Source organism: Channa argus, chromosome 1 (assembly GCF_033026475.1).
Source record: "Channa argus isolate prfri chromosome 1, Channa argus male v1.0, whole genome shotgun sequence".
Classification (NCBI taxonomy): Eukaryota; Metazoa; Chordata; class Actinopteri; order Anabantiformes; family Channidae; genus Channa; species Channa argus.
This window is the reverse complement of record NC_090197.1, coordinates 23,833,459-23,857,334: the sequence shown is the minus strand read 5'-3', so window position 1 is coordinate 23,857,334 and position 23,876 is coordinate 23,833,459. Positions and strand designations below refer to the sequence as shown.

The 23,876-nt window shown below is 39.0% G+C and overlaps 1 protein-coding gene across 1 annotated transcript in view; it reads right to left on the bottom strand.

The window, feature by feature from the left end:
* LOC137129385 (delta-type opioid receptor-like) overlaps positions 1-17,104 on the bottom strand; it is a 31,967-nt gene extending 14,863 nt beyond the window's left edge. The window contains exon 1 of the mRNA XM_067508465.1: positions 16,547-17,104. Within this exon, the coding sequence (XP_067364566.1) occupies positions 16,547-16,797 (251 nt within the window). The 5' untranslated portion in view covers positions 16,798-17,104. The remainder of the gene's footprint in view (positions 1-16,546) is intronic.
* Between the last annotated feature and the right edge of the window lie 6,772 nt (positions 17,105-23,876).

Here is a 23,876-nt window from a genome sequence, read left to right as displayed (position 1 = left end):
TGTATTTTTACAAAGTCTGTCTTTTTGTTTTTCTGTCACCACTGGAGTCTTCCCTGGAGCCCACTGTTGCTCAAAAAGAGACAAATGGTGCAAACAGAAACTGATGTACCTTGACCTTGGAGTTCAGCTTTTATCTTTTTGGAACTTGTCCACAGTCTTCCATTTCTTATAATTTTTTTTTAATCTTGGGTTGATTTTTTCTGGTGGCCACATTGAGGAAAGCTGGCTACTATCCCATTAAAACTGTAGTTATGATGACAACAGGCTGCTTGGAGATGGTCTTATAGCCTTTTACCTTGCCTAAAATATTCTCAGGTTTCTCCTTTGCTTTGTCCGATCCATGGTCAATGTGCTGCACATGATGATCCCAAAGCTCAGAATGACCATTTTTCTCAAATGAGGGTGTAATCACATTAGACAATCTGCTCTAAGCTGAGCATGTTTGACCCCTTAATTCCTAAAGTGCTAAATGAGATTAAAGCCAGTAAAAATGAAATATTACTATAATCCAGTTATTTATAGTTGTGTCCAGTTGGTTACAACAAATTTGTCTAATTCTTTAAACTATATCTCCCAAGTTGTAAAAGTGTTGTTGGAATTAGGAACTTCCAATAAGTCCAATTGCCACTGTGTAGCACCTTGGGGGGTAGGGAATGAGCTTGTTAGCTTCCTGTTCAGCCCTCAAATGTAACAAGAAAAACATGTTCACTTCACTTTTTAGTACACTTTTACTGTCTTTCAAAAAGTCTAAATTTTATCTCTTCAACCCATACTTGACTCCTTCTTTCATCTTTCCAGTTGTCTGACAAGACTTGTGACTTGTGAACTGTTGTTTATTGATAAGGATTGTATCCACTTTACAAGTGAGGTCAAGTGTTAAATTGATTTACGAGGACTGCTGAAAGAGCTTCATCACTTTTTCCATTGACCGTGACCACTGGCATTAGTCTCCAGATGACAGCTCTTCTGTTTAGCTCAAGGAGAAAGTCCACAACATTTTTGTTACTCTGATACACTGAAACCTGTTAACACCACCATAGGAACCAATAAGGTGAGAGAAAAAGGAACTACCTGTAGTCATCTACAAGAAGGCATTATCCTATCCCTTTTTTAAATGTCGATTTGTTTAAATTTAGTCAAACTGGCAGTAATAAAAGTATCCCAATTAGGTATTAGCAGCTCATGTTTGCAATGTACTCATGGATGCACAGACTATTGCAGTCTTACTCTGAGACTGAAGAAAACCCCAAAATGTTATGTAATTTCCCAGTAGGTAAAATGCTGTCTCAAACAATGACATATCATAGTGAATACTTAACGTCCTACTTTCCCTCCCCCCTAATGCACATGTATCAGAGTAGGGCCTAACTTATCATTCATCTCACTATGCCTAGGCCTTTTCTTTTCTTTAACCTGTATTAAAGCAAAGTAAGCGTTAACTTAAGGGCTGTCTGTGAAACACAATGTTAATGAAATGATTTAATCTTTGGAATTCTAATAAAAAGCTTCTCTTGTGAAGTGAACAGAGGATCAGAGGAACAGTGAACAGAGAGATAGACATTAAAAGCCATCACACGGTGATAGGAAAATATTAAGTTGGAGTTTTGATCTCACAGCCATCTTGAGATTAAATTAAATTTCTTTCTTTAATACACTGAATAAAACGTTTAATCTGTAAGCAGTATTTGATTCAGCACCCAAAATCTGGCTGTTGCCATGATTATATGATAATAGGATTATATTTATCATCAGTCACATTCATAATTGAACTGTGCTTTAAAAATAAGCCACTCCCTAATCCATGCTGACAAGATATAGCGGGTCCACACAAGATGGACCCACTGTTAGGGCGGAGCTTGAATGACATTGATGTCTACATTTTCTTCTCCTACTTCTTTATTCCTGGAGAATTAGATGCAATTGATGCCTTTTCACCACCAACTTGAAAGTTAAATGTCCATATTTTTTTTAATCTCTCCTTTGCCCTGAAGATAGTGTGTTTAGGATAAAACAAATATTCTAATATTGTGTAAAATAGATATATATTTCTAGATTTTAATAAATTCGCATGCCAGCATCACCCTTAGTACTTGTCTTTAATTAGTATATTAGGGTAATCACAGAAACATGGTCTAAAGTCTCCACTTGAAGCAAAGTGTTCATTCCTTCCTCACATTGTGAAGAGGTTTCTGTATAGAACAGGTGGAGAAAATCGAACTTTTCCAGATATATGATTTGCTTTTGCACATTCAGTATATAATTTAGAGGGAGGGGGAAGCTTTTTAACACTTATCTTCCTCCTTGTAGGCCTGAAGAGGCAATTACTGTATATGACCAGAAATCTAAATATAACAGCTTTATTCATGATAAAGTGAAGCATGGTTTTCTTTGGCACATTTGCATTTCCTTTTTTTGTTGTTTCCTTTTCTGCCTGCTACAAGGCCATTGTGGCTGGCCCAGCCCTTCCTCTCCACACACTTTAGCCAACTCATAATAAAATAACAAGTCTTAAAGTAGCACAAATAGCTTCTTAGCCATTATGTCTAACAAACAAGAAGCAGAAGGAGTGCCACCAGTCACATTCCTTTGCTACTTGTTACTTATTTAGCTTGCCATTAATCAAATGCTGTGAGCTTGGTAAATATACCCATGAATCCTTGAAACTGATGAAATGCAGTAAAGATGAGTACCAGATGAGTAAAAATGTCTGCATACATAAATAATGTACAGTAGGTAGGTATATCATTCAAATGTAGTCTAATGGAGTTTCTTTTAACAGTAATATTTAGTTTTACTCTTTTATTATATTCTTCTCTTTTACTTGAATTGTGTTGTTGCTTTTTGTTGCTCTTTTCTTTCTTGTTATTCAGCTTTCCACCCCAACAGGTCAAGGCAGTTTCTGCTGGAGGTTTCTTCTGTTAAAAGGAGATTTTCCTCTCCGCTGTTGCCTAGGGCTTGCTCAAGGGTGGATTTGTTTGGTTTTCTCTTTATATCTTTATAGTCCTGACTTCATTATGTGAAGCACCTTGAGATGACTTTTTTGTGAACTGGTGCTATATAAATAAAGTTGAGTTTGAATGAATTCAGTGGGGTCAAGACATGTAGTGGTGAAGGGTAGGCTAAGAGGCTAATGAATGTATTATAGGTCTTTGCATTATAGTACAGCTCAGCTGTGTGTGTAATATAACTATACGGTATTGGAAAGCACTATATATAAAGCTACAGTAGCTATGATTTTTTTTTCCTGAAGTAAGCAGGATTTAAATAAAAAAGTAGCCATTCTGTGTACTTATACTGTCCACAGTGGGCTAAAGTGGACATACTATGGCCCGCAATGGCCCCAACGGTGTGGTTTTAGTGGTGGTGACTGTGGTCCAGCTGTGGTGCCCACACCGGACTGCCCCTCGTGAGGATCATACTCTGTCGAGTGGCCCCACTTTGGCCACAAAAGTGATTGCATCAGTAATGTATTTAATGTCTCAGTCATTATAATTTAGTGAGCTGGTCTTTTTTCACAGGATTTACTTTGCATTTAACTATATTCATCGTGGTGTATTGTAAGATTGTAAGTGCAGATTGCACAAAGTCCATCTATGCCCATGGTATTCCTGCACTGATGAAGAGACAAGACTTTACTTCTGCATCTGCAGTGAAAAAATGTGCTTGCATATGGAGCTCAATTTAGATAGGAGATGGATATTTCCAGATATATAATGCATTTCAGATTGGGATGTTGAAGCTAGGACCGTGTGACAGCTGCTGCAGTTTCTTCATTACACACAGGTGCCTCATCAGTCCCACCTTCCACAGCAGCTTCTCTCACTCCCAGCTGTAACAAATCCAGCTCAATAAAAATGTGAGCAGCAGACTATGACTTTACTTTTTACTTTTTTCTAAGTATAAGGGTTTACACATTCTGATAGCAAATAGCTGTGTGTGCAAACTATTTATTGATGGAAGTCATTATATCTTTACTATAAAACCCCAACCTCATAGGACATTAGGCTAATTTTAGCTCGCATTAACATATTTTGTTCCATAACGCATAAAATTGTCTTCCGATTTCTAACATCAGAACAGGCAAATCACATGTTGTCAGGCAAAGACACACAACAATGCAAACACAAAACATCTCTTCATACAATATAGAAAATTCAGGTGTGTTCAGGTCACTTAGACTAGGCTAAGTAGGCGTAAATGCAGCTGCAAATACTTATGACTGTTAAATATACTACACAAATCTATTCTCCAGTACTACCCTATTAAACAGTAAAACGATGAACCCATGTATCTTCTGGTTAAGTGCATAACAGCTATCTATGAAATTAGACCTACGGGTCACGCTAGAAACACACCGCAAAATTCGGCTGAACAGTTGGACATGAAATATAAGATGCTTATTTCATGTGGCCACCACACTCTTGGGCCTGGGTCTGTTTTGGATAGAACTATGTTTCCAGATCCATTCTTTAGGTGTAAACAGCCTATGTAACAGCCACATTTGGAGGCATAAACATGTACAGTATCTGTGCAGTGCCATGTATTTTTGTATGTAAAATATTACCAACCCAATCTTCAGTTTGCTGAGATTATTTTGGTTCCTGGACGTAGACAGAAGAGCAAAATAATGAAGAATTACAACAAAGGATTGTTCGAATAGTGGATAAAGAACCAGATTTACTTCCAAACAAATTCAAGCTGGTCTGCAGACACAGACAAAAGTAGAACTTTTTGGTAAAGGACATCATGGCACCATTTACAGAAAAAGAAATGAAGGTTTCAAAGAAAAGAACAATGTCCGTACAGTCAAACATGGTAGAGGTTCAAAGATGTTTTGGGGTTGCTTTGCTTCTTTTGTGTTGTTCCAGTCTAACAATTTTCTGAGAGAAAGTGTAATAACTGTGTTCAGATATCTGCTGAAAAGGACAATAATCAGTTATGACTGGCACAAATATATTTCAATCTCTTTTCTCATCAAACCTAATTTTATTAACAATACAATATAAACGGCATATAAAATTTTGAAAATTAGATATTTTATAATTTCATGGAAAATATTAGCTTGTTTTGAATTTGATGGTAATGTTTACCATTGTGTAGCATCCCCTCTTCTTTTAACAACTGTCTGTAAACATCAGGGAAGTGAGGCGATTTTCAGGAGTGGAATATTGTCCCATTGTTGTCTGATGCAGGATTCTAGCTGCTCAGCAGTCCTGGGCCTTTGTTGCCGGATTTTGTGTTTATGATGAGCCAAATGTTTCCTACTGGTATAAGGTCTGGACTGCAGGCAGGTCAGTTCAGCTCCCTGACTCTTCTCCTTAAAAGCCATTCTGTTTTGATGGATGAAGTATGTGGTTTAACATTGTTTGGCTAAAATATGCAAGACCTTCCCTGAAAGAGACGTTGTCAGGATGGGAGCATATGTTGCCCTTAACCCTCTCTGTCCTTTCAGCATTGATGGAGCCTTTCCAGATGTGTAAACTGGCCACGCCATAAGCACTAATGCACCCCCATACCATCAGAGATGCAACAGCGGAGATTGAACTGTCTGCTGATAACAAGTCCCTCTCCTCTTTAGTCCACAAGACACAGTGTCCATGGTTCCCAAATAGAATTTCAAATATTGATTATTTTGACCAGAGAACAGTTTTCCATTTTTCCTCAGACAATTTTAAGTGAGCTTTCGCCGAGAAAACGCGGTGGCTTTCTTGGATCGTGTTTACAAACGGCTTGTTCTTTGGGTGATACAGCTTTAACTTACATTTGTGGATTGTACAGTAAACTGTGTTTACAGACAGTGATTTCTGGAAGTGTTCCTGAGCCCAAGCAGTGATGTCCAGTAGAGAATCATGTCTGTTGTTCAACTATATTAAAATGGTTTGTCACAGTGAAGCTGTGCCCATCTTTACATTCAAGAGGCTCTGCCTCTCTGAAATGTTCCTTTTATACCCATTCATGTTACTGACCTGTTGCCAATTAACATAATTAGTTGTCGAATTACTTTTTGTTTCCCCTGTTCCAACTTTTTTTAAATGACATCAAATTCAAAATGAGTATAAAATCATATTTGAAATGGTCAAATTTCTCAGTGTCAACATTTGATATGTTGTTTATGTCCTATTGTGAATAAAATATGAGATTTGCAAATCATTGCATTCTGTTTTATTTATGTTTTATACATCATCCCAAATTGGTTTTGAATTGAGGTTATATAGGCAAAAAAGCTCAATGTTACTTTCTCATGTGTACCTGTATTTGGATCATGAACAAATTATGAGATAATTATGAGATATTGTGGTTTATGAGATTCTTTTGTAAATGCATTGCACTTTCAAACTTGTCCTTTTCAAACTTGAAGTGTCCTTTTAAAAAGCACACACTGCAGTTACACTGTAAGCTGTCAGCTTTAGTGCCTAATAGCTAGTTAGAAGCTCCATTTGGTATCATTCATGAAGGCTAGAGAATAACGACTTCCCCTTTGAGAGCGTCTCTTCTCGTAATCAAGAAGCACAATAGAATTGGACTTAATCTACTTATCCATTATGTCGTTTTATTTGTTTTACAGTAGTTTCTCACTTCTCTTAATGATCACGTGAACTATGCAAACCTGTATATAACTCCCCAAGTATATACGTATCTAAATACTGTATATGCATGTGGGCATTAGGTGGATTAAGTGGAGGAGTAGTGACAAAAAGTTTAATGTTATGTAGGGAAAACTGCAGACAGATGAATGCGTAGTGCTCTTAGCAAGTAGCAGATTTTTCTAAAATGTAATAAATAAATATAATCTCTTAATTGTTACTTACCCTTGAACAGAGAGATACTTTATTAATCAAAGAAGGGACATTTTTGTGTTGCAGTAGCTTATTTATGTGATAAAAGTAAAAAGTAAACAATTTAAATTTTCATTGACCAACTCAAATAAGCAAATACAAAGTTTGACAACACACTCAAAGAAGCTGAGACTGTTAACACTGTGCTACATCTTGTTTCCTTAAACCTTTTTTTTTTCTTCCAGAAAACCAGTTGAAACGTGGACTTAGTTTCTTTGGCTCTTTTTGACCTCAGCTCAGGCTCATGACAGTTCCCAAAACTCATGTATGACTTTTTCAAGAGTCCCTGGATTTTTTCACAATATTATAGATCATAGATGGTAAAAAAACCTCAATACTTTGAAGTCTTTGCAAAGAATATTGTTTACCTGATTCTTACAATGTTTGGCAAAAAGTGGTGAGCCATGCCCCTTTGTCTTCTTTTATACCTAATCATGCCACCCTCACCGGTAACCAACTAAATTTCTAATTTTAAAGTCATTCAGAATTGTATTAATAGATTTGAAAAATGTTGCCATGTCACATTTTTTTATTGTGTTGCATACACCAAACTGTAAATTTGCTCTATACAGAATTAGCTTTTGCATTTAGATCACTCTTGATTCTTTGCTGTAACTCTGTCTTTCTCACTCAGACTCACACACATGCACACACCACACACACACACACACACACACACACATACACATAAATGCTATTGACCAAGAAGACAAGCAGTGAAGCCCAGGCCAGAAAATAAACAGACTGACAGACTGACATCTCACAAACACACACTTCAAGCTTGCAATGAGCTAAGATATAAAAAAAAAATAAAAAATTCCACTCTCATTCCCTACAGAAAGGAAACCTTCTACAGGCTTTGTTGATCTTCTGTCTTTGCTAAAATCATTAGCATACCAGAATACCAACGTACAGGATTGTTTCTTCCACAAGCAGCAGCTCAGTTAAGGATTCACTTTCACACAAACTAATCCAGCCCTCTGCTCACAGTATGTGGAACTGGTTTAAAATGGAGGTCACTTCAAGAGAAATTATGTGAGCACTGAGCCAAGTCTTATCAAATGGATGCAGCAGCAGGAGTGGGAAGTGAGGTAGAGAAGAGAATAGATGGGAGGTAAGAGGAGCTCCATGCTGCTGTGCACCAGCTCCACAGGTGTCAGTGTCAGCCTCTCCTACAGCAACTGGACCGAGGGCTCCCTGCACCACAGCAGACCCAATATCCAATCCATGCTATCGTAAGCTTCCATGCTCTAAATAGGGTTTGTTAGCGTTTGAGTGTCTCTATCCAAGAATCTAGGTGAGGAGGAAAATTTTTAACTTGTGACTTGCACTGTATTTATAAGCTGCCTGATCTAGCACAAACAAAATTAGAGAAAGATGCTTTCAAATGTTTTTAAGTAATCAGTCAGAAATACCATAGTTCATTTTTTAAATGGAAGACCAGCTGATTTTCTCAGTCTGGATTGTATAGTTACTTTCCTGATTATATGTTTGGTCTGAAAATAACCATGGTGACATGGTGACATTAAACTGCATCTTTTGTCTGATTCCCACTCCTAATTCCGAATTAGTTCAGTTTGCTATCACATAAAATAAAGGAAAATAACTAATCTTCACAACGTAAGAGCCTATATCTAGTGACTGTTTGGAAAAGTGATGACCTGGAAGCTGTGGAGCATTAGGGTTAGAGTTTGAAGTTTGTTTTTGGTTTTGTTGCATATTATTTACCATCTTACCTAAATTTCCTGTTCTTAATGCTATTTCAGGCTTATTTTGTGCAAATGTGTGGCAGGAATTTCTGAACAGAATGGAAAAACAAAAAGTCAATATAAAAAAAAATAAAAATAAATATATATATATATATATATATATATATATATATATATATATATATATATATAAATAAAAAGGAAATATCTACAATAAAGTGAAAATTTTACAGTCGTACCGTACAAATAAATATACAATCATCAACCAATTTCTACATTTCATGTTAGTTCTGTGAGTAGTAGGAACGTACATTATAGTGAGTTTTGCTCCACTGGGACCAGCTCTGGTTGTAAAGACTGACAGCAGCAGGGAGAAAAGTAGTACTCCTCCATCAGGCACTTAGGATGTAACAGTCAGTCGCTGAAGAGGCTGCTCAGAGATGTCACTATGTCATACAGGGGATGGGGTCATTCTCCACCAGGGATAATAGCTTGGCTAACATCCTCCTTTCTCTACCTCTTGTACTGTGTTCCAGGGGGATCCCCATAACTGAGCTGACCTTCCTGATCAACTTATCCAGTCTCTTCCTGTCTGCTGTAGAGATGCTGCTACACCAGTAGACCACACCATAAAAAATGGCTGAAGCCACCACAGAGTCAAAAAAGGTCTTCAGTATGGGTTTTGCACTCCAAAAGACCTTAGTCTTGTCAGCAGAAAGACTCTGCTCTGTCCTTTTCCATCAAGTGCACTTGTGTTATCTGTCCAGTCCATTTTATTTTTTAGATGAACACCAAGGTAATTGTAAGAGTACACTCTCTCAATGTCCTTTCTATGGATGTTCACCAGTGATGGTGAAGAGTGTGTATGTTTGCAGAATTCCAACTTTGGTTTTCCCTGCATTGATCTGGAGGCAGCTCTGCTGGCAGCAGTCCACAAAGTCCTGGGTCAGTTCTTTCTAGTCTCTGTCATCATCATCATCATCATCATCATCATCATCATCATCATCCTCATAATCGTCATTAGTGATAAGACAGGCAATGGCAGAGTCATCAGAGAACTTCTGCAGGTGACAGGTTGCTGAGCTGGACATGAAATCTGCAGTGTATAGATAGTGAAGAGGAACAAAGCCAGAATCATTCCCTGTGAGGTCCAACTCCGTCACAAGCCCTCACATATTCTGGTTGGTTTGTGAGGTAATCCAGTATCCAGGTTGACAGTTGTTGGTCCACACCCATGTGATCAAGCTTATCCCTCAGTAGTGCAAGCTTGATTGAATTAAAAGCACTAGATAAGTCACTGAGCTCCCAGTCTTCTCCAGGTGATAGAGAGCCCTGTTCAGGCAGAAGATGACAGGATCTTCAACTCCGATGCCCGTCTGGTAGGCAAACTGAAGTGGTTCCATTGATGGGCTCACCAGACAGCGGAGATGGTTAAGCGCCAGCCTCTCCACTCTCCATCATAAGATGTGAGTTCAGCACTACCGGTTTGTAGTCTTCCTTTGGTCCCTCTGAGCCCTCTCCTCACCTGTGCTTCTGTGAGGGGCAGTACAACGTGGCAGGAGTGGGAGTTGGAGGGCACTGGCATGGAGGTTGGGTGATGGAGAGGTGTGAGAGCTTAGTGTGCTGGCTGTGAGCCGAGGGCAATGCAGAGAGAGGTGGGGCCCAAGCAACTTGCTGGGTGCAGATGGGTTGCAGCTGAGGTGAATACAGGGGTGGGCAGCTGATACCTATTAAAGAATAGTTTTAGTTATTCACCAACTTCTAATCACCCTCAGCCTTGGACCTAGACTCTGTGTGGCCAATGATTGTTTTAAGCCCTCTCCACACTCCACTGACAATATTCTTCTGCAGCTGGTTCTCGATCTTCCTCCTGTAGCATGTTTTCCCTTCCTTGATCTTCCTTCGCAACTCTCTATGCACAGGTATTAGCTCCTCCTTGTTTCCTGATTGATAAGCTCTTTTTCCTCCTTAAGGAGAGCATTTATATCAGGGTTTATCCGTGGTTTGTTGTTAGAGAAGTACTGTACAATCCTGGTGGGTACAGTGTTCTCCACACAGAAGTTAATTAACTCCATTATACAGCCTGTTAAGCTGTCAATATACTTCCCATGTGGATTGCACAATACCTCCCACACAGTTGTTTCAAAACAGTCCTTCAGAACCTCTTCAGTCTCATCAGCCCATGACCTCACTGTGCAGGAGGCAGCTGGTTAACTGTGTACAAGGGACTTGTACACAGGCAGGAGATTAACCAGGTTGTGATCCATCTTCCCCACGGGGGAGGGGCTGCTGAGGTATATGTCTCCTTGGAGCTGGGATAAAATAAGTCCAGTGTTTTATTGTCTCTGGTGTGGCATGACAAAACTATGTAAATGTGAGCAGAGTGAAGGACACAGAGACATAATCAAAATCTCTAGAGATGAAGGAGGGCTTCCAGACTCTTGGTCTGCAGCTTGTGAACAGACATTCACAAGCTGTTTCACCGTCAGCTGAAGGAGGGATATATGTAGCTATTGCAATAACATTTGAGAATCTCCTCACCAGATAGTCTGGTGTCATGCTAACGGCTAACAGCTCAATGTCCTTATGGCAGATCTGCTCTTTAATAGTGATGTGCCTGGAGCTACATCATCTATCATTAACAAATACTGTCAGCCTTCCTCCCTTTCTCTTACTGCTCTCCTTCGTCTTGTCTGCTTCCAAAGCCAAAGGCAAATCCGGTGTTAGCTTAGTTAGCCATGACTCCGTAAACAGCATGATGCTACATGCTACGAAATTCTCTCTGAGGCCTGGACAGAGCCGCTAGCTCGTCCATATTATTAGGGACAGATCTCATATTCCCCATGATGATGAATGGGAGAGCTGGTCTGTGGTGTCTCCTTTTGGCCTGCCAATGAGCATCGATTCAGTTTCCCCATTTTCTCTTCAGCTCGCGAGGAATGTCTGGTTTTTCCCTGATTACCACCGCAGATTTTTTGGAATGCTAAAAGCTGATCCCGGGTGTAAACAATAGGCTGTGACCAGAGTTCTCAGACGCAGTAGAAAAAAACAGAACAAACTCTGCGACTTTGATGTCCATAGTGTAGCTTGTACATTCCCACTCACATACACTTGGAAAGAAAAACACAAAAGTACCAGAAAATACAAAAATTTAAATAGAACTTTCAAACATAAATGGAAACTTTTGCAAAAGGTGCCATCTTGAGTAATGTAGTAGCTGTAGTATTTTTCAACTTTAGTTTTCTTTTTTTTTGGGGGGGGGGGGGGGGGGGGCAAGTATGTATGTGCATTCAGAAAGTATTCAGACCCATTTACTTTTTTCAATTTGGTTATGTTGCAGCCTCATACTACAATCGTTTAAATGAACTTTTTTTCTCATTAATTTACACTCGGTAAACACAAAGTGAAAATGTCATGATCTGGCCCTCACAGTCACTTCCTGCCCTGCACTTTTATTTTTTCCCTATTTTTCTCCACTTCCTCTCCCCACTTAATTTCTCCAGCTTACCAGTCATCAACAGTCACAATTGTTTTCGCCTGTTCCCCTGCCTTTTAAAAACCCAGCTCTCCTCTTGAATCCCTGTCAGATCATCATCTTTGTTACCTGTGCAACACCCTGTCTTTGAGTTTTCCCTGCCTCATCGTTTTTGGACTCCTGACTTATGCTCATATGAACTTCTGTTATATGTTTTTGGACTGAGGTTTGGTTATGTTTTTCTCTTGCTTGGTAGCCCTGTTTTTTGTCATTAGCCAGATTTCATTCTGTAATAATTGATGATTTTTAGTTTTATTAGCCCCTGCTCTCTGTTATATGTTATTATTCAGATTTTGGAATTTTAGTTTCTAGTTAAGTTCCCTGAATCATGTACTTAGTTTGTGTTTGTACTTTCTGTTATTTGGCGTATTTGTCCCTTGTTTCTTTACTAATAAATTTATTACATTCCCACATCCCTCTCGCAGTGTCCTCATACAAAGCCCTAATAAAAAAAACAGCATTTAAGGAATATTTGCAGAATAATGAAAAAGTAAAAAACTAAAAAAACACATCTAAATAGGTATTCAGACCCTTTGCAACAACATTTAGCTCAGGTGACTCCGATTTCTCTTGATTGTAGCTGAGATGTTTTTATACCTTGACTGGTGTCCACCTGAGGTAAATTGAATTGATTCGACATGAGTGGAAAAGGCACAAACCTCTATAAAATGCCTTAGCTGACAATGCTACTGTATCAGAGCAAAAGCCATGAGGTCAAAGGAACTGCCTGCAGAGCTCAGAGACAGGTGTATTGCATACTGCTGTTACTGTTACTTTTAAATGGGACAACTATGCAGAGTTATTCAAACCTTGTAATATTACGGTAACATTTCTGTTAGGATCTTTTTTACCTTCTAATAGTTTATATTGACTGAGTATGTAACAGCTTTAGCCAGTACACAAATCACTAGTTCTTAACAGTAAAACATACTCCGAAACGGTATGGGGCGACAAATCGCACCAAATACCAATAGATTTTTATTGTTTTAAGTCAACAATGACATGCAACAATTCCTCTGTCTACACTGTGTGTGTACATGTAAACATTTAGTACTCTTCTTCTGTATGACATTACAAAGAGCACAGGATCCTCCCTGATCCATAAAAGGGTAATTTTCATGACCTAGGTCAGCCGTCTGACAAAAAACATAAACTAAACACTACATTACATTAAACGCCATTATCAAAGTGACCAAAATGAAATCATGTTTAAATTTGAGCTCAAACTACAGCTGCTTATTTTACAGAGCTACAAAATCTGAGAAAAGTCATTCACCAACTTTACACCAAGATCAGCTGAATGTCTCTGGCAAAAAAATAACATCACATGTTTACCAGAAGAGTAGCAATGTCTATTAAATTGGAGACACTCAAAAACTTTCACGGTCTGAAGTTTCTTCAACTGGAAAGCTGCACTAATATTCATGCAAATCTTTGCTCTTTTCACCAAAACCTATTTTTTGTTATCTGTTCTTATGGCTGTCAGATTTGGCAAAACAGTCTTCTCTCTCTTTGCTGTGCATGAGTAAGAGCACCCCTTGTGCCCATCAGGTGTAAATACAAGTCCCAATCCGGATCCTTTTTTTTGTTTTTTTAAATATACCACCTGAGGGAGTATGAGCAAACACACTGAACAAACAGCTAGAGCAGGGGTAAACGATTATGATTTAAAGAGGTCCAGATAGAGGAAAAAGTCCTCATGCTTTGTTTCATAGTTGAAGTTTTGTAGTTTCACATTCCCACTTTTAACCACTGCCACTCTCTCAAAGCAGATGAGACAGAGCGGTTTTGAGCTTTCTAGGGGAAGAGTAAACATGTATGCCTCAGTCCATTCTGGATTAAAAGCCCAGTTTTCTTTTTCAACCTTCTGCCATTTAACACAAGCCCTGACACACACTTACAGTTTCACCAATTTCTTTCACTTGACCTCTCACTTCTCACTTTTTTTTCTCTCCCTGTCACTGTCACTCCTGTTATATTTTCACTCAGAATGCAGGTTTTCTGTACCTCTATTCAGTGCCCACCCTACTCTGGCTGTGATTGGCTGATATTCTCACCTTCACCAATCTTGTACCTGATGCCTAAATCAATAGTAATGAGTACTGGCCAATCTGAGACAGATGGAAGGTCCTTGTTGCTGAGTAATGGTGTAGAAACAATTTCAGAAAAGGGTCGCCGGTCAATATGTAATCTCTGCCAAAACTGAATAAAAACTCAGCATGTTGGTTCCGTGTCTAGGGCTGGAAAAGGAAAGAGTCTGGGTCCCGACCCAGTGACTGCTGAGTGCTGAGCGTATTGCATTCGATCATGAACCAGACTTTTACTTTTTTCTATTTCAGCAGCGTTTTTAAATATGTAACCATATAAAAAATGATGACGTGATTCAAGATCTAACAGAATATTGGATAAGTGGCCACTGAGTGAAAGTTATGTCTACTATTATTACAGGGCAGGATGGTAGATTACCTTTACCTTTGTTAAAATTCTAATAAAGCTACAGGTGAAAACAGCACCAATGAGACAGGTTATTTTATGTATATATATCAAAAACATTTGAAAAAAATTTGAGTGCAGTAAATTTGCCTTTTTTTACAATTTCAAAACCTTGAAATGACTCATGTTTTTTAGTAATCACAGGAGTCACCCAATCAACCAAGACTGGAATCTTCAGCATTATAGTGTGGTATGGTTGTCTTTCATAGCTTCAAACTTTATTTTTTATAGGTCCAATGAGGGTAAAAAACCCACCTAAACCTCTTTTTTTTTTTTAAATTACATTATTATTAAGCTAATAAATCCACAGTGTGTGGTTTGATCACAATATGTTCCTCGGCTCCCTCTGCCGGGGTGAGAATGGGGTGGGGTTGGCGGTGGGGGTTAGGATTGTCTGACATCATTTTCCAACTCACACAAACATAAATGGCAGGTGAATTGTTGCAAACAGGTTGATTCGCTGCCTTTTCTGAGCTATCCTCCACCTCCGCCTCCTGAATGGAAATAATGGGCAGAGCTGTAAATATTTATGACTCCTCTATGATTCAATAACCTAAAAATTGCCACTTTGCGCAAAATGGCTTGCTGCTGGCTTTTCCTTCAATATATCTAAAATCCTTTTTTTTGTCCCCCTCTATATACACTCTATGCAACTGCTCTTTTTACCTCACTGTATACATTAAAATAATTCCAAGCATCTAGATTTAATCTAACTTTTAGGCATTTCAGCCCATCATGTTAAGCTTGCAAGCTAAAAAAATTGACCCTTGCCCTCAACTTTTGCCGTAATTTTTATCTTCTAATAAATCGGGGTGTCTTAAATTAATCCGTCCTTCCTTTTTAATTTGTCGACTGGAAAAGCAGAGCTGCTGAGGTTCTGTTTTATTCCCAACAGTCATGCAGGTTTGGACAGGGAAGCTTTTCATGGAAATGGCAGAATCAAAGTGGCTGTAGACTTCATTATTTTGCTTTTAGAGCTGAATGGGAAAAGCAAACTGTGACCTCGGACTGACAATTATACCGCATCCTCTAATGCACATCAGTTTACCCCTGAAAAAGCCTGACTCTTAGCCCTTTATCAAAGACAAGAGTTCAAAAGGTTTAAGTAATAAAGATAAAACAATTTATGATCTGCTTCATGCCTGTTAAGAGGCCAAACAGGAGGCAAATGTATAACACTGAATTTACAGATCACTGTATAGGGGCATACAGCTGACAGTCCACAAATCTACACAAGCTAAAAGAGACTCTGAGCAGCCCCCTGTTCCCAAGGTGCAGTTGTGTCACACTGAACTTAGAAAGTGCATGTGAAATAAGTGCTTTGCCCTCCCGAAACCCTCTGTGGCATAAAACTTGCACATTTTTCCTTGGTGCAAAATTAATGAAAGAACAATCTCATGTTTTATGCAGCTCGCCTTAGATCACTTGGTTTAGGATGCATGTGTTGTAGAGTGTGCACACAAACGTAGCCATGACTGCACCCTGGAACACAGCTCCTCCTTTCTAACACACACAACTATAGAGAATAAACAACCACAAAAGCAGGATTGGAAAATAGTTTGTGCAATCGTGGGTGAAATTTTTTCATAATAATAGTCTATTTTAGGCAATTTCTATTAGTTTCTACTGCTTTTTTGAACAAAACAATAAAGCTTATTTGTATAAAGATCCATTTTTAACATATTAGAAAATTTCAGATGTCCTTTTATGAAAAGGAAAATAGAAAAACAAAGGAAAGGTAAAAACAAAGATTTGTATCAGGATATGTGGGATTACCCCTAAATCGAAACACACTCTGACCATTAACCTCTTAAGAGCACACTATAATATTCATGTGTGTGACTTTCACGTTAAATGTGGGCTCTGCTCTGCTGCTCTCACCACAAGGTGTGACCACTCACTATCACACCTTTAGTACAAGTGGCAAATTGAGTAAAATGAATCTTATAACAGGGAGGGAAAGACCTGTTTACCTGACCACACCGTACATGACGAGGATGTTGCCCAGAAGTCCCACCACGCAAATGACAGAGTAGAGAGCTGTGATGGAGATGGCTATGATTATACCCCCGGCACTCTTAGCTGGACTCTGCCGTCCGCTGTAGTTTTGCAGCCGCTCGCCCATCAAGCTGCTCTCCTCGTCCGGGAAGGTGACATTGAAGGGGATGACGGAGTAAAGATCGGAGAGTGAGAGATGCATTTCGGGGACCGTGTACGGCTCCATGTTACTGTTGTTGCTGCTGCTGCTGCTGCGGCTCTGTCCTCTCTGTCGGTGAAGTGATGCTGAAAACTTGTTCTCACTATTGCGCAAAAGGAACTGTCTGTAAGAAGAAATGTGGTCCGTTTTGTGGTGAGAAGTGAAAGACGGAGAGAAAAAGTCTAAACAAAAAGGTGGAGAAGCCGAAAGCCTGTGACTAAAAGAGTTGAGTATGATGCTCTTTTTTTATCCACATGGACAAAGTGGCCCCTCAGACTCGGTCAGTGGTGAGTGTGTACTCTCTGATTGTGTGTACTCCTTTTAATACGCTCCACCATCCTCACCTCACTCTTATAGCCGTGCGTCGACGTAGAGGCTGCGCACTGATACGGTCATTTGCGTCAACGGGAGCGGCACAGTTATGTGGGCATTTGGTGCCCTGGTTTAATAGAAATGGACAAACCAAGGCAGCAAGGACCGTCTACACACCTTAAAGTTAACTTTATGTGTCTGCTCACAAGCTGTGGAAATAATCCACCCAGCTGCCAGCAAACAAACAGGTCCCCCCTGCTGAAGTCATTTAGGGATGTGTGAGTGGGGGAAGTGGTTTCACACAGTGTTTCGCTGTTAAAGGACAAACACCAAAGCCAAGAGCCTCAGGTCATTCAGACATGTTTCACTGTCACTCAAAAATATCACTGCATATGTTTATGACATGAAAATGATACAGGGAGGTTTTTTATTTGTGGTCTTTAATTTACTTTTTCCCCCAACAGGTTGTGAACAACAATGACATGGCACGATTGCCTGCAAAGCTCATTTACACACTCAGCAGTTTTACCGCAACATTACTGCAATTTTTGGCTAATTTTACCTAGACTGACTTGACATAGAAAAGATGGCACCACTGTAGGCAGTGGCCAAACATTTGTGTTTTTTTTTTTTTTTTTTTTTTTTTTTGGTGTTTATTGCACTTTGTGGCAAAGCATCGATTCTCTTCTGTCGTATGTTCATCAAACAATTGTTGATGTTGCATCACCCTTTGGCAAATTGTGCAAGCATGGGTTTATTGGGCCAAAGAGCGACTTGCCCCCCGTTCTGTCAGAGGTCCCTGTACAACTCTTCCATAATTGGGTTTTGGTCAGAAGTGTGCTGGACAGCTGGTGAGGCTGAAATCCTACAGTATCTACAGTAGCTACTTGGTGTGAAATAAGGGGGTTTCCCTGCAGTCACCTGGACGAATGTGGATTCATTTATTGTACTTTATCTGTTGTCCGCTCTGATGTGGAGCGTCGGACCCCTCGTTGGTGTGAACCTCGGCCCAAAAGCGTCATTAACCACTGCTACCTTGGGCCACTGCTTCAAGCCTCCCTGGCGGCAGGTCAATATCAGCCTGTTTTGTGCGTTGTTATATATTGACCTCCTAAATACAACAGACTTCATCAGTAACTTTTCTGATTTCCTATCAAATCGTGGCTCCTACAACCAGGTTGTAATAACTGGTGACATTAATTCATGTTTGCTATAAAATTAGATCTAGTATTTTACCTCCTTCCTTTGAGCCTTAAATCAGGTTTCCATGTACTGCTGTTTTTGATCATTTTGAGCCATTGAGTTTGGGCCTCTTAAAGTTATTGTGAATCATTTGAAACCTGCTACTTGTCCAAACGATGTCATTTCACCTAGACTTGTAAAAGATGTCTGGGACACAATTGGAAGGAGTATTTTGGAGATTATAAATAGCAGTCTTTCTACAGATGTTGTCCCATTATATTTTAAAGAAGCTGTGGTGCAGCCTCTAATTTAATTAGATAGTTCATATAACCCCAATATTTATTCTCGTTAAGGAGTTTTTGGTCTGTAAGCACTCATACAATAACAGTAAATACAGTAAATACAGTAACATACAATACCCTTTACTATATAACACACTTTAATCTCTCAAATTTAAGACAAAATCTTTCATTTTTTTATGTTCCTAACAAAATGTTTATTCATATTAAACTTAATAATAACTAATAATATCATAATAATAACTAATAATATCATAATGATTCTGTATACATATTTTGGGAGGGAGGTGTTTTTAAAATGTTGGAATTTTGCATCATCAAAGTGTGTCACATGACAACAAAGCAATAAACCTATATTTCACACTGGACTCCCTCTAATTTAACTCACCTAAATCATAGCTGGTGCAGCCAATTAGTTTAAAAAGTCACACAGCTAATGTGTCTAAAGGACTGTATCTGGAAGATGTGGTAAATCAGTATCCTGGCCAAAATCCAAACCCTGAAGACAGACAAACACTCCAATCAACTCTGTAAAGACGATTTTTGAAAAGCAGAAGTCAGGGGGTGGATACAAGGACATTTCCTAGTCATTAAATATTTCTGAGTACAGTTAAATCCCCCATTGACAAATGGAAGTGCTATGGCACAATTGTAAATCTGCCTAGAGCAGGGTGTCCTTAAAAACAGAGTCCCTGTAGAAGACGGAGACTATAGAGGGACGTTGCCAAGACAATTATAATTTCTGAAGCAGTTACAAAATTCTGCAGCTGCAATGGGACAGAATGGTGTCTCTGGTGCAGGAGGTAGAGCAGACGTCGACCAATCCCAGGGTTGTTGGTCTGATCCCTGGCTCCTCCAGTCACATGTCGAAGTGTCCTTGTGCAAGACACTGAACCCCAACTTAGTTGCTCCTGGTTAGTGTAGGCCATCCCCATCGGTGTGTGTGAGTGTGAATTGGTGAATGAGAAGCAGTGCTTGAGTACCAATAATACCAGACCATTCACAAACTTTTGCTTGGGTTCTTTACCAGTCAAAGCTTTATGAAAATACGAAACACTGCCTCGCTGAAGGCAAAGCTATGAGCACGCTGTGTTGGGGTTTGCAATATTTAATGTAACATAGTAGTCATGTCTCATCCATTTTCCAATCAACTTACTTTGGATTAAAAGATGATGCCCACTAGCTAACGTCTCCCTGAAGCAGGAGGTGCAAAGAAGTAAAAGATGGAGCTGAAACCCCAGCTCGTTGTCATTCACAAGGAATCAAAAATGTAGTAAGAAATGTAGTATATGAAGTGAAAATGTTTCCTAGGGAGGTGGAATGGGTGGTAGATGGTATAACAAGCCACAAGTAGTTCCATAGTAGTATATATGTGCTGTTATGACTGTTTAGGTTTTTATGTAATTTATATTTTAACTTAACCTTACTCTGACTGTTTTGTGCCTAACCCTAACGTGAGATTGTATATGAAGCCATTCCCATGGCGTCAAATTGTGCTGCAACTGGACCGTCCAATAGTGAAGCGAAAGTGTACCTGTGGCTTCAATATGATACACCAAATGTGGTAAAAAGTGGTGCAATTTGAAACCCTAGGAAGCGTCATTACTGGACGCTGTGGACAGTATCAACAGTGGAATAAGGGTTATTGTCTTTCAGCAAAACTCATTTAGACCATCTTGATTCATTCGAATCATAAAGAGGTGAATTATGAACTAGCAGCAACTTTTATGTTTTACTGAAGCTGATGTAACTTCAGGCTATGTCACACATTGAATGTTTGCACAGTCATTGTGAGAGCACTCATATTTGCAGAGTACTTTTTTGTAAAGGGGTTTACTGGTTTTATTTTATATTAGATTAAATCTTTGCTTGTGGGCACATTTTGCAAGACTCACTTGATGTAATATGTCATATATGTAACCTTTCCAATGCTGGAGAGTAGTGAGAGGGAAACTGGGGGCTGGACAGCCAATCAATGAACTGAAAATTAAAAGGTGAAGTTGAGGGGAGTGACAAATTTCGGTGTTAAAGTCTGTATATGTCAATGAACCATGGATGAATATGCACTTACATCCATCTAGTCTCTCCAGCTTGACATGCATGGACTACAGATTTCATTATCTCCAGTGTCATGTCCCGATAAAGAGCCTTGGTGGTCCAGTCAGTACATTACCCTCAAAGTGCCTTAACACTTTACATCTCCTCTGTACTGTCCAGTGAGACTGACCAAGCAGAGACAGAAATCCAGCTGTATAGCTAATGTAGTCGTCTCTGGCAAACAAAGGCTGATCAATCCTGAGCACTTCCCACTTGCTCATCCACACTTATCTGATGGCGCCGATGTGCCCTCTGAGAAACGAAATGCTTAGCAGAAATACTATGTCTGCTGGAATTCATATGGGACATTTTCCGCAGCGGGTTTATCACTCACCTTAGCCGGTCCTACATCTGTCCCCAACCCATCTCTTTTCATCCTCCTCTCACTGAACCACAGCAACTCCATCAACTGGTCACCTTCACTGCCTTTCCAGCTCTGCAGTGTATGCATGTTCTGGAGTGTGCCTAAGTGTAACGTGCATCACTTACTCCTGCTCTCCTGACTCCCTTTCTACTACAGCTGTGTAATTGAACACGCTGCTTCTCCAGCTAGTCTCTTTGACATTTAATTAGAGTTGAGTTTTGCTCTCTGTGGTACACTTTTTGTTTGCTTTACGCTCTGTGCAGCTCCCTCAACTCTTAATTACGTGTATGAAATTTCTTAAGAAGACTGACTAATTATGATGGTGTGTGTCTAACCGTCATTTCTTCTTTGTCATATTAGACAATCTGCTTGTCACCCACCAATACATATGCTGACAATGAGGCACAAGCAACATTAGAATTTTCATCCCCACCATTAGTGATGACTGAAAGCGGGACTTTGATTGAACAGTCATTAGCTTGACTCCCCAAGGTGTGTGGTGAAATTAGCTGTTAAAAACTGAACATTGAAGGGGAGGAGAAGTTGATTTGTTGATGGACCCTTAAGCAAGGCACCTAATTTACTGTTTGTTAAGCTACTTAGCTGGATTTCTTCACCTGCTGAAGCAGTGTACACAAGACTCCAGTTAGAGTATTTTTTACTTAAAATACTTAAATAACAATGGCAAAAATTTAAGAATAGGTTAGGTGTGTGTTCACCTGCTTTAATGTAAGTACAGGCCTGTTTCCACAAAGGTTGGGTTGCTGTTTAAATCGTCAAAGATTTATTTAAATGATTTAACGATTATTTGAAATTTACACTGATGAGCCACTATATTACTACCACCTGGTGGCTTTCATAACATGATATACTCCACCAATCGCCAAGTGACAGCTTTGACATGTTCTCATCTCAAAAAAATTGTGATGGTTTTTACTTTTTACAACCCCCTTTTTACCCTTTGCTGTTACTATTATTGATACCGTTTGATGCCAGCGAAATGACTTTACATACAAAAGACATAAAAACTAAATTCTAGAAACTGTAGTAACCACATGCGCCATGTTGTTAAAATTAAATAATTAATAAAGTGCACAACATATAGCACTAGGGTCGAACCGTACTCTCATGTGGAAAAGTCCTACGTCTTGGCTGAGATCTGCTAAAGTCCCCTTGCGAACCCTAAACAGAATAAGTTGTTACAGATGATGAATGGTTTAAAAAAAAAAAAAATAATAATAATAATATTGTATTATTATGGATTAGAAAGTCATTAAAATCTGCTCCACTTTACCAACAGTGATCTTTGATACTTCATAATTACAATACATAGTTTTATAGTGAAGTACTTTTACTTTTAGACTCGTAAAATGTAGATAATCTGCTTGGTACTTTTACTTGAGTAAAAGATTAGACGTCATACTTATGGATCATTTTCTTATGCCAATACTTTTATGTAAGTATTAGGTTTGTGTACTTCTATCACCACGCAGTGGTTCATCCATCAAATTCAAAAATGAGCTAATGTTTTCATAAAATGGTAACATATCTCAGTTCCAACATCTAATGTGTTGTTCATGTTCTACTGTGGCTAAAATATGGGTTAATGAGATTTGCAAATTGTTGCATTCCCTTTTTATTTACATTTTACACATCATCCTAACATTTTTTGAATTGGGATAGTATTTAGAAACTGAGGAGCTTTAATTTTTAAAGCAACATTTTTCCCATTCTTGCTTGACATTGAATTTCAGCTGCTCAGTTTGTGGCCTTCTTTGTTGCATTTTTTTTACTTGATATTAATTATATTGATATTAATAATCATTTCAGTAGCTGACGGGTCTGAACTGCACATAGGTCAGTTTAGCATCTGGACTCTTACTACTGAGCCTGCAAAGTGAATGGTACCTTGACAAATTTTAAAAAAAGATTCTCAATCTTGACATGCCAGACTGCAGGGCAGCTTTCCACTGTACCTCAGTCTATTTTAAATTAGCTTGGGCTCAGAGAAAGAGGTGTTGTTTCTGGAACTTATATATATGGGAAAATAAGTGACAAACTATGTTGACTGACAATGATTTTCAAAGGTCTTTCTGAGTCAGTGCAGTTATTTTCACTACAGAATCATGTTCTTAACGCAGCAGACCCTGAGAGCCTGAAGATCATCACATTTCAATACTAATTTCTCTGGATTCTCTGAATTTTTTAATAATACATAATAATATGTAGATTGGGGGTGGGATAAGAGAGAGGGAGAGAGAGAAAGAGAGAAAAAAACAAGCCCATTTCAAGCTGGTCCTGAATGCCATCAGACATTAGCAACACTGTTATGCTCTTTAGTTTATGTAGTTTACTCAGGCCAAAACTATACAAGAGAGATAGCAGAATAAATAAGGTTATCTAATCCCAATCCCTTTTCTTGTAATGGACAAACACAGATAAACAGGTTTATTAGAAAAGAGAATTCTGATTTTGTCTGTGTGAAACTGAAGAGTTACATGTGTTTCATGTGCCATGAAAGATTGAACAGCTAGTCAGACATAGCCTCACTAACTATAAAGGACAGAAATAACCAACTTGTTCAAAGGCTGAATTGGAAAGACTGTTCAATATTGGGCTGTTCACACATTTATTCAACAGTATACACGACAGGGACCTTCTGAAACAGAAATACATGAATGAGTCCCTGTTAAAGTGTGAGGGACAGAAACATGATTTTACACAGGCCTGTAAAGCCAACAGGGACAGGCTGCTACACTGAAACACACCAAAACTAACAACTAACACCTGGGTGTCATGTCTGCTCACATCCTTTGTGACACTCAGGTAATCTTCACCCCCAAATCCTTGGC